Here is a 12301-nt window from a genome sequence, read left to right on the forward strand (position 1 = left end):
TTTCCGGTTGTCCGCCCGTCTATTCGTCCGTCATCACGATAACTGAACTCAGAACGTAAAAGGTGAGTTTAAATTCTTAATGAACGTAGGTCAATTGGGTCAAAGTTTAAATGTAAGAAATTTAGATAAATTTTCCTTGTAAAAAAAAGAAACTTTTGTTTGAAGCATTTTTTTCTCAACATCACTGTTTACCCGTGAGGCCGTAAAGTGAGCAACTTCAAGTAGGGTCTTGTGAAACATTCTCGAAAAAAGAGAAAAAAATTTCGAAAATAAATAGCATTCGACATTTCTATACAAAGTATTTCAACAATTAACTCAGTCAATTGTTTGTTTTCAATTGTTTTTAAGATAATTTTGCCACAGCGACAATACTGGTATAAAATGTCGGGATAAATGGGGTATTTCTACGATGCGGTCTTTATATTTAGGGAATATATAATTTTGTACAAAAAATGTCATTACCAATATTTCAGTATTTTCCACTAGAATCTACTAAAACGCGTTTAAATGTTGGTACGGGGTTAACAAAACCAAAAACTGTTTTCCATAGTTTGCTCTTTTGAACATCTAAAGTAACATTTTCAAAGGTTAATTTTAAGCACTGTCGCCATAGTGGCAATACTGGCAGAGGACAGAAGAGGGAGTTCTTTTCCAAAGCACTTAATTGCAAATAAGGCCGAAAATTTTAAACGTGTGAAGGAAAAGTGGCACCGATTAAGAGAGAATGTAGTATATGCATTTGCACTCATATCTACATGCTCTCTGGTTCGGTTTCACTTTGGTTTAAACGACCTACATACATTTTTTTAAATTTTATTATTGCTTTTCAGTGTTTTGCATACTATGTATGCAAAACAAAGGGGTGCCAAAATCGTTACTAAAATGTACTGTGTATGCAAAACAAAAGGGTGCCATTACTATTGGCCATTTAGTCAGAAAATTTGATTTCCTGGCATTAGTGATATTAAGGCTCAGGCAGCGTTAGTGATATAAGGTGGTAAGAGGTGCTGCAATTAGTGTTGCTATGATACCGATCCATAAAAATATCATGGTAACCGTGACCATCAGTAAATCATATGTACATCTCTCTAACTGCAAAGTCGGTCTTGGCAGAGTTTACTTCGGTCGCAAAGACCATTCTTTAGGATGAGGAATCGAAAATAGTTTATTTAAGAAACAAAAGTAAAGAAATTCTCAGATGTCATGATCATCAGACGAAGCTGAACATCTCGGGAAAAATTAAAACTGCAATAGATCAGGGAAGAAAGTGGTACCTTCGTTTCTCGTTATGGAACGAAAGTTACTACTTCCGCCCCGCAAGAACGAAAATAATTTTTCATAGAAAAAAGTTGGTATTTGAATTTTAGATCGATGATCTACAGCGATTTTTTATTGATCTATAAAATTCGAAAAAAAATTCTTAGAATGCCCAACTCTTTTCCTTTTAATCATTTCTTGTTTAGATAGATAATTTTATTTCAAATAAATCAAGTTCGTATGCATTCAGATCCGAATTCAATTTTACTCGTAAATTCATTATTATTTTATAAAAATTTAATAGTAATCATTTGTTTTTACCAAAAAAATTTGATAAATATTCTGTTGTACAATACTCAACTGTGCAATTATGCAAAACGTATTTGGACAGAATAATTGTAAATTGTTTTTGCTTTTAAAGATCTATTTAACGCTTGCTGAAACCTATTTAAGCCTGTTATTGACCTTAAAACTAAAATCATCAGTATTCGCTTATCAAAATTACGAATAAATAATAAATTAATACCTCCATAATTGATACTAGATAATTTTAAATAAATATAATTTTTGTTACAGGAGCGTCAACGGCTGAAAGTACAACACAATCAGCAACAACACCCCCGTCCGCAACATCAATACCGCCTGAAGAGATAACAGGTCTTCGACGTGGGAAATGTAAATGGTTCAATGTGGCCAAAGGTTGGGGCTTTATTACACCTGACGATAATGGTCAAGACGTGTTTGTACATCAAGTAAGTCAAATAAATTTGTTATCTTCTGTATTTTATTATTTAATTAATACACAAACAATATCCTTTTATTTGGGATATTCATTTATAGTCCTTTGCTTTTCCGATTTTTTGAGCTCAAAGCTCAATACTCACTTCCATTTTATGTTCTTGGATTAACTGAAAACTTAATCAACCTACTCGCTCCCCCCTCCGTTGGAAATTTTTTCTTTAAAAACAAAAACTATCGTGCTTTCAAAACAACAAAATTCGCTTTTTAATTTTTTCATTATTTATGTCCACTCTGAAAATTATTACAAGTTTATTGAAATATTTGAATACATAACATTATTAAATTATCAATTTATTCAGGCTTTACATTCCATAGCACACTAGTTATAAAATTAAAAAATGAACTTTTATAACTTTGTTTTTTTCCGATATCTCTTAACCACCTTTATCGCTAGGCAAAATATTAAGAGTCGGTCCTATTTGTCAAGTGTAGTATGCTGAATTTGAATTTAAGATTTCGGTAAACTATCGTTAAACATGTGACCCATCACCATGTATGACTGTGCAAAATTTCAAATCGATATTCCTATAAATAACGAAAATATGAGGGTGTCTTCTTCTTAAATGCGACACACTTACTATTTTTAATAAATTTATCTAAAATATAATTACACCTCCTTTTTCTATGGATTCTCTACATATATCCATTTCTGCAAAAATAAGTTTTGTAATAAATTAAACAGCTAAATTATAATTTAACTGTTTAATTATTTCAAAACTTTATATTCGTTAGTCCTTTTTAGCTCGATGTAATACACTGAGGATCCAATTCATAGACGAACCCCACGATTAAGTAGTAGTCAATCGAATACAAAAATATATAAAAGAAAATTTAATATTTGTCTCAAGTTTGTCATATTCTTTACCTAAGAGTGGAACACTTGATTGAAATATTTTTTTTACTTTGATACACTATTTATTTTTGTTTGCGAACATAATTTACTTGGGCTTAGATGACGAAATGATTTAAAACAAGAACTATATTTTCAAGAAAAAATTTCTCTTAATTCAAGTTATTTTTTAGAAAAATTTCTCTTATTTCATTTTATACCATGTATATGAAATATACCAACGTATACTAAGTTTAGTCCCAAGTTTGTAACGCTTAAAAATATTGATGGTATGAACAAAATTTTGGTGTAGGTGTTCATAAAATCATCTAATTAGTCCGTTTTCGGTTGTCTGTTGGTCGTCTGTCGTATGCTATCACGATTACTCAAAAACGAAAAGAGATATCAAACTGATTTTTATAGCGTGCTGAGGACGTAAAAAGTAAGGTCGAGTTCGTAAATGAGCAACATAGGTGAATTGAGTTTTGGGTCCGTAGAATCCATCTTGTAAACCGTTAGAGATGGCACAAAAGTTAAAAAAAAAATGTTCCTTATAAAAAAATACATAACTTTTGTTGGAACATTTTTTCGTAAACATCACTGTTTACCCGTGAGAGCGCAAATTATGTGCAAATTGTATAGTATATATTATACGATAATATCAGTTATATGTGTCTGACTTGTATGTATGTGTAATGTGACAGAGTAATCAACACTGTCTATACATGGTATTTCAACAACTATCTCAGTTAATTGTTTGTTTTCACTTGTTTTCTTTTATACTTACTTAGATAGGGATTGTGTGGCACCTTTAACATGTTCTTTAATGTAAAAAACAACAAAAATGTTTAGAAATATTATGAAATTAATATGCTGAATAATGTGACAATGATTATCGATGTTTGTTTACATTTCTGTTATGAATGAATTTCTTAGCCATAAATATAGTTGTTGATAGTATCGGCTATATCTTGTTCACTACAAATAAATCGTTCTATTCACTGTTTTTAAAAAACTTGAACTCAAGTCTTGCACGTGATTATTGTGGTTTAGTTTGTTTAAGTTAAATTTTTACTTTTGTTGTTTAAAATGTAAGATGTGAATATTCTTGCAATTCTTTATTAAATCAAAACACAAAAATGAGAAAAATAATTATAATTTAAATTAAAACAAGTGAAAACAAACAATTGACTGAGTTAATTGTTGAAATACCATCCATAGTCAGTGTTGATTTCTTTATCACATTACACATACAAACATGTGACACATACATAACTAATAAAGTATAGTACATATGTAAATGACTTTATAGGTTTCTGCCTTACCGACCGACATTTAGTGTATAGTTTGTACACATATTATAAAATTTCCGCCTAATTGGCGCCCTCACGGGTAAACAGTGATGTTTAAGAAAAAATGTTTCAAACAAAAGTTGTTTAATTTTCGATAAGGAACATTTTTTACATTTAAACTTTTGTTCTATCTCTAACGGTTTATAAGATGGGTCCTACGGACCCAAGACCCAATTGGCCTATGATGCTCATTTACGAACTTGATCTCACTTTTTACGTCCTGAGTACGCTGTAAAAATTTCAGCTCGATATCTTTTTTCGTTTTTGAGTTATCGTGTCCACAGACGGACGGACGGACAACCGGAAATGGACTAATTAGGTGATTCTATGAACACCTATGACAAAATTTTTTTCCTAGCATCCTTTTTTTTAAGCGTTACAAACTTGGGACTAAACTTAATATACTATGTATATTTCATATATGCATGGTATAATGAATATTACACTTGAGCCGTTACAAAACTTGTGTATGTTCCTCAAAGACGATTTAGCGCTTACTCTTGTTTTTTAACTGTGTTGTAAAAAGTTCATCACAACACCAATTCAATTTTTAGGGTGTGTTCACCAAAGACACAAATATGGTTAGTGTGGAATAATATTTAACATTTACCATTCAATTCAATTCTCCTTTTTGAAATAAAAGATAAGTAGAAAGGTATAGTCTCACTAATTGCGGTGTTGTGTCTCAAAGCAGGAATGTATTTAGCTTAAGTTGTTTATTTATTTCACACATTTTCATAAAATATATTTTTGCGAATTTTTTATTTGATAGTCTGACAGACATCGAAAAGTATGTTATACGCACAATCAGGCAAGCAATTTTTACAATTCTGAATTTCACAATCTCTAAATTTCACTTGTCAATTAAAGTATGTATCTCGCGTAACTCGCGTTTCTTGGATTCCTGCTATGCACGTTTACCAACTGGGCCGAGTTGTTATAGCCGTTTTGCATGAATCCAAGACACCCGACTTACAAATCTTTTTAAAACACACGGTTGCTATATTCTATCCCATAGAAACTGTGAATTTTTCCTTGATAAAAATTAGCCTTTGTTATTCTTAACCCCTAAACTATCAATACCTATTAAAAATCGATCCTTTGCTCTATGAAAAATTAAAACAAATCTATCCCACGAAAACCATACATTTTACCGGGATACAACCATACATTTAGGCTATGTGCTATTCCAGACTATAATCTATTCCTGTGCCAAGATTCATCTAGATCTTTTCAGCCGTTCTGGCTTGATACTACTTCTAAATAGATTTAAAGTTTCTCAATCAAAAGCATATATTGTTTCTTTAAGAGGGGGTGTATGGGTGGTCAAAGCACCTGGTGTTTGTTTGCGAATATTATAAACAAATCAGATAATTGTTTTCAATAGAACACTAGATATGTAATATACTTATATGTGCGCCCAAATAATAAAGAACAGTTTCTGATTAAAAAAATATTATAAAATATCTTTAACTAAACATATAACCTGTTTTAATGACATTGTCATGAAAAAATGTTAAATAACGAACCTAAAAAATGTATGTACATAATATTAAAGTTATTCTCACATGCAGTTATGCTGGGAATTTATATTTATTTTTTATTTATTTATTCATTTATTTTAGGTTTACCTCTATGCACCTTATTAGTTTTTATAGAATAACTAATATCACTACATAGTATAAAACAAAGTCGCTTTTTCTGTCCCTATGTCCCTTTGTACGCTTAAATCTTTGAAACTACGCAACGGATTTTGATGCGGTTTTTAATAGGTAGAGTGATTTAAGAGGAAGGTTTTTATGTATAATACATCCATATTATAGTAGGGTAAGGGGTTGAAATAGGGGTTGAAAGGGATATGCTTCAAAAACTAAAAAAGTTGTGCATCGATTAAGCTCAAATATTGACAAGATATACAACCAGCTTCAAAGATATATTGTTTTTATCTACTTTGAACCTTCGGAGGGTAGAAAGGTGAAGCGAGAAAGAGGGAAGGAATTATCGAATGTTTACAAATATACCTAAGTGGGGTATCAAATAAAAGAACATGACGTGTACATTACAAAACTGTTATCCCACGCAAGGAAATGTGGAGGGAGGGGTGCAAGTGGGGATGTTGCCCAGCAAAGAGGGTAGTTCACAGCTAGTATTGTATATATTGAAGTTTTCCACCCAAAAACTTGATGAGTGCCAAAAAGTTGCTATACTTATTGAAGTCTTTTGATTTAAAAAATACCTTTTCAGTCATTTCATGTGGTTACTGCTCGTTAAAAAAAGGCCTAAACTTCATTTAAATTATATAAATTTTGATTCTAATCGAAAGTGGGCGCTTTACCTACAAATTTTTCGATTTTCAAACTCTCTGAAAAACAATACCAGAATTTCGTTTTACAGGTAATTCAGTAGGTATATTCGCATTGAGTATATACACTATACAAGGTGTATTATTTAAATTTAAGGTATAACTCGTAAAAAGTTTTCTCAAAAATGTATTTAAACAAATTAGAGCATAAAAAACTGTACTGAGTGCTAACGAGATTCTTTGGCACACAACTTAATTCTTTATTACTAGTAAGAGCTCGCGCCATAGTTAAAATTTGGAAGTATTTCGTCTTAACAAGCCCTTTTATTCAAACTTATTGTCAGAAATAACGGATAAATTCGGCAGAAATCTAAAGCAAAATTCTTTCAAGTCAATCTTAGTAGAGAAGTCTCTTATAGTACTACATTTGATACTCTGTATGTTTATGAAATATATATCAAGGTACAATAAATTTTAGTCCAAAGTTTGTAACGCTTAGAAATATTGATTGATACGAAAAAAAAAATTTTATAGGTGTTCACAAAATCAATCATCTAAGTAGTAAATTCCTGTTTATCCGCCTATCTGTACGTCTGTTCGTCCGTCCGCAGACACGATAACTCAAAAAGAGTTCGTGTATGAGCAACGTAGACCGATTGGATCTTGGGTTCATAAGACTCATCTTGTATACCGTTAGAGATAGAATAAAAGTTAAAATGTCAAAAATGTTCTTCAAAACAATTTTTGTTTTAATATATTTTTCCGTAAACATAATTGTTCACCCAAGGGCGCAAATTAGGAGAAAACTTTGGTATTCATTTTCTCCAAAAACTTGAAAGATAGAAAGTAGAAAATTTGCAGTCAGCTACAACTAGCAGGCTTGTGAGAGATTCTCGAAAAACGAAAAAAATCTAGAAAATATATTCGAAACAGCGCTGACATCCAACGCTTTCTATACAGGATATTTCAACAATTAACTCTGTCAATTGTTTGTTTCCATTTATTTAAACTATTATTTATTTATCAAAAATTCAGAATAATTATGGTGGGAGCGCAAATGAATGTTCATACTTGCAAGTATGGAAATTGTTAATCTTGAAGATTCTGAAAAGGATAATCGGACAAAATTAATAAATTATTGTATTATCATCGTTCCTTGATAAGCGCGCGAAGTTTCAATTCAATCTGAAGTGGGTGAAAATTACGTTCAAATATCCCATTACATAGGAGATACATATCAAGCTTATAAAAGCGTTTATAGAATGCCCAATTATAATATCCCCAGCCTAATTTTTATATCATGTATATGAAATGTATCAAAGTATACTAAGTTTAGTACTAAGTTTGTAACGCTTAAAAGTATTGACGCTATGAAAAAATTTTGGTATAATGTTCATAAAATCACCTAATTAGTCCATTTCCGGGTTGTCCGCGTGTCTGTCGAAAACGAAAAAAGATATCAAGTTGAAGTCTTGGGTCCGTAGGACCCATCTTGTATACCGTTAGAGATAGAACAAAAGTTTATATGTAAAAAAATGTTTCTTATAAAAAATACTTTTAACAACTTTTGTTATAAGGACGCAAATAAGGTTCAAATATTGTATGTATGTATTATATGGAAATATCAGTCATGTGTGTGTAACATGTATGTATGTGTGGCTATCTTTCTTTACTTACATGACGTACAAAAATCAAACGATTTCGTCATCAACAGTGTCTTAGGTATTTCAACAATTAACTCAATCAACTGTTTGTTTTCACTTGTTAATAATAAATTAGAAAAATGAGACGAGTAAAATCTTACAAAGACATCATTAAAATTTGACTTGAACTTTAAGGATCGTTTAAAATACAATTGGACTTTGAAAATGATTATAGATACAGGAAATAATTTTAAAAAGTTAAAAAAATAATTAAAAAGAATTGAACCCAGGTCTCTTGGATTCATGCCAATAGTCTTAACCAACTGGGCCATTCGTGCTCCAGGTACCAAGTATAATTTTTTCAACTCAACGAATTTTAGTTTTGTTTCGTTTGTCAACATAACTTATTTATTAATTATTAATGTTTGTTTACTAAGTTTTGTATACAAATTGTCAAAATTTTAAATTTTTTCATTTGAAATTATGCAAAAATCCAAAAACAGTCGACAAATTTGGCCTATTTTTTCATAGAATCATGTTTGCCGTGGCATCCCGAGGTTTAAAAATTTTTGTTCGTTTAGATCACGAGAAAATCAGCTGCAAAGTTTGCAATTTCGAGAGCTAAAGAATCTAAAACTCACTGTCCTCCCAGCTATTTTTTTACGATCTTTAAAAGTTATCTCGCCAGAATGGAAAAAAAAAAGTTAGGAGAGATAAAAGGAATGTTTTTCGGGAAGCACCACGTAGTTTGTTTTTCGAGACATTATTATCTTGTGTTTTAAACGGTCAAAATTCGTTAAATTCTGTCAAAAAGTGGGTTTTACAATAGTTTTAGCATAGGAACAGCAAATACCATTGTGTAAATACCTGAAATGTATGCCGTTCTACATTTTTTTTTTGTATATTTATATATTTTTATTTTTACATATTTTTAAAACTGTATTCTTCCATTTCACCTGAAATATATTAAACGTAAATAATAGTGCATACAGAGGTTGTGTGGCATTCTCATCGGAATGTTTTGTAATTGTAGTAGTTGTTATATTAGTAAATACGAATGTATATGAATGCATATTTCTTAAATAACAATTCATATACCTTTCTTACTTAGGGAATAAAGTATTCCATACGATTACGGAAATTAATTAATAATGAGAATAAAAAAGTTAGTCAGTTATGGGGACTCTCGAAGGAAGTGAAAACTTCAAACTATCGAATAACTGGTTTTTGGCCTGGCTGGAGCCTTCGGTAGTGGAGCTCCCTGCGCTGTCATATAGCTCTTATCAATACCTATTCACAATAACTGAATAATAATATACTATGTGCTTTTGTACCATCTAGATATATGAATATCACTAGTATGACAGAATACATGCGTTAAGCAATGCATCTAAGTGAGAGGTATTATATACATGTGTTTAGCATGTAACTGCCTCTACAGATACGATACGACAGATCTTCTGTTGTGTGCATGCAAAGAGTGGGAGTTTTGTTGCACGCATGTATATAATACCTCTCACTTAGATGCATTGCTTAACGCATGTAATCTGTCATACTAGTGATATTCATATATCTAGATGGTAAAAAAACACATAGTATAATACCTCAATACTATTCAAATAGCTGTTCATAATTCTAGATAAATATGGTGAAAGCGCAAATAAATACATTTTAATAGTAAGATGTAATTAAATATATTATTTATATGCGTTTCCACCATTTATTTCATGGGTTGTAATTTTTTGATGCAGAACCCTCAAAAACATTTTGTAGTGTACTGAACCATCCTCGCATCTACTTGAACACACACACAAAATTTCATCAAAATCGGCCCCTCTGTTTAAGGGGAGTTCAATTAAAACATACGCGATAACAGGGACGGTGACCATGACGCGATTTCCATGGTTTTTGATAGCCGAGTGCTCAACGAGCCAAAAGAAGTTTTCATTTCAAAAAGTTCTTTTTTAGACGCAAGCATTTACAGTATTAAAAAGATGAAATTAAAAAAAAAAAATTTCAGCCCCGTCATATATGACTATTGCTGGAGGCAGTCAACTAAAAATATCAACGATGATTCGAAGCGCCTCAAGCTTTGACGAATTGTCGTGTACCTATGAGTGACTCATAGAAAAAATTATTTTCTTCTTTTTAGTAAATTAAAAGTTTGTGCTTTAAAAGCATTATTTTTTAAATGTTTAATTTAAAACTAAAAAACGTATGTATATCAAATATGGTGGAAGCGATGGGAAAATCAGACCTTGCTCAATGCATTATCATCCGATTTACATATGCGTGCAAATTTCAGCTCAATCGGAATTTGGATAGTGGGGCAACTTTAACTTGCACGATTTGTTTACATTTGTTTACAAAGTAAATAAAAGCTTGTCAAAAAGTAAGGCTATAAAATTAAATTTGCTTTTAACACTTATGCTAAGAGATAAAAATTGTTATTGCCATTATAGGGGATAGCATCGGGTAGATCTTTAAAAATGGAATAAAAAGAATAAAAGACCCGTACATTCAGCTCATACGTTTTATTCACGATAATATCGGATCATATTTTGCAAAAAAGACACCTATTCCTCAATAATATCGGATTGTGTTACTTTAAATCTAAACAATTTCACTCAGTGAAAGTGCAAAAAATCCGAATCGGATTAAAATCCATATATAGAAGTTCATGTCAGAAAATTGAATCCAAATACTGTTACAATATTAAAGAGATAAAAGGGGTCAAATTTCGGGGAACATTTTTTGTTTTGTTTAAAAATTTGTTTCAAACCATGGAAATTAAAAACAAGTGAAAAGTTTTTATTTAAAATAATAATGGTTTTTCTATTTACAGAGTGTGATCCAAATGACTGGTTTCCGTTCATTGGGTGATGATGAACAAGTTGAATTTGAATGTCGGATATCAGATAAAGGTTTGGAAGCAACAAAGGTAACTGGTCCAAACTCTGCTGATTGTCATGGATCACATCGCAGACCTGTTAGCCGTAGACGATTTAGAAAAATTAGGTAAATAATTTTTATTAGATTTACACACCTACTGCTATTTTACAAATCTTTCTTAGGTGGGTTATACCCTGGTTACATTGTAGAGGCCAACCTTGAAAAAACAAATATTATTCGAGTAAATTCGAGTAATTACTAAGCTCGAACACTTTGAAGTTCCCGAGGTTGGCCTCTGCAATGTGACCAAGGTAAAAAAAAGGACGATTAAAAACTCCTTAACTTAAACCCTTATAATTAAGTTAAAAATTCGATAACATATATAACGATAACATATAGATTTTTTGACAATTTAATAAAATATAAAAATGTGGCAATAACAATAAAATATGTAAATAATAAATTACTAAATCAAGATAAATATTTTTCCGATTTAATACATAATATATTTGTTTATTATAGGTGTTACAATTGTGGTGAATTTGCTAATCATATCGCTGCAAAATGTGCTCTTGGTCCACAACCAAAACGTTGCCATGCATGTAAAAGTGAAGATCATCTGATTGCTGACTGTCCGAAAAGACCTGCCGGTGAAATACGTTCCAAATCAGGTTTGACTGGTGACAGCGGTAGTTCTTTTAGTGACTCGTCTCCAGAAGGTATGCCGGCAACAAGTAGTGAAGACGCGAGCGCTGTCACTGCGGCAATAACAGAACTAAAATTAACACATCAATAAAGTTCAAGTCTTGACTAAATTTATTTTAACTACTATTTTCGATACTAGGAGTGTAAAATATAGTTATTTGAAGTCACATCATGATTTCAACATACTGACGTTGATTATTATTTTATTATTTTTGGAACAAACAATAACAACATTAAATTCCCCACAACTACAAAGTAGCAGGCGAAATTTTTTCTTATAGGCGATAACAACTACAACAAAAATTTATATTTGGAGAAAACTAAAAAACATTACAAGCATACCCTAATATAATAAATAATGGAAATGGAGTATTCCAACAATTGGAGTAGAAATACATAAAAATTTAAAAAAATTGGAGAAACTATAACACAAAATGACTAAATTATTGATAAACAATTCAAGATAAAGATAATTAATGAAATCAAATAAAAACTAACACTTGTCTAAGATATAAATTTT

General features: G+C 31.0%; 1 protein-coding gene across 1 annotated transcript; it reads left to right on the forward strand.

The window, feature by feature from the left end:
• The first annotated feature begins 452 nt into the window (after positions 1-452).
• On the forward strand, positions 453-11914 carry LOC123290864 (protein lin-28 homolog). The gene is made up of 4 exons (XM_044871212.1): positions 453-513; positions 1834-2009; positions 11030-11202; positions 11599-11914. The coding sequence occupies exons 1-4, from the start codon at positions 453-455 to the stop codon at positions 11870-11872; spliced, it is 684 nt and encodes a 227-aa protein (XP_044727147.1). The 3' UTR covers positions 11873-11914.
• Positions 11915-12301: the final 387 nt, after the last annotated feature.

The sequence above is a fragment of the Chrysoperla carnea genome, chromosome 1, assembly GCF_905475395.1.
Source record: "Chrysoperla carnea chromosome 1, inChrCarn1.1, whole genome shotgun sequence".
Lineage (NCBI taxonomy): Eukaryota > Metazoa > Arthropoda > Insecta > Neuroptera > Chrysopidae > Chrysoperla > Chrysoperla carnea.

Coding starts and splice junctions, on each gene's coding strand:
- LOC123290864 (XM_044871212.1), top strand. CDS start 453: ATGTCATTACCAATATTTCAGTATTTTCCACTAGAATCTACTAAAACG. Junction 514..1,833: donor TAAAACGCGTTTAAATGTTG/GTACGGGGTTAA, acceptor TTTTTGTTACAG/GAGCGTCAACGGCTGAAAGT. Junction 11,203..11,598: donor AGACGATTTAGAAAAATTAG/GTAAATAATTTT, acceptor TGTTTATTATAG/GTGTTACAATTGTGGTGAAT.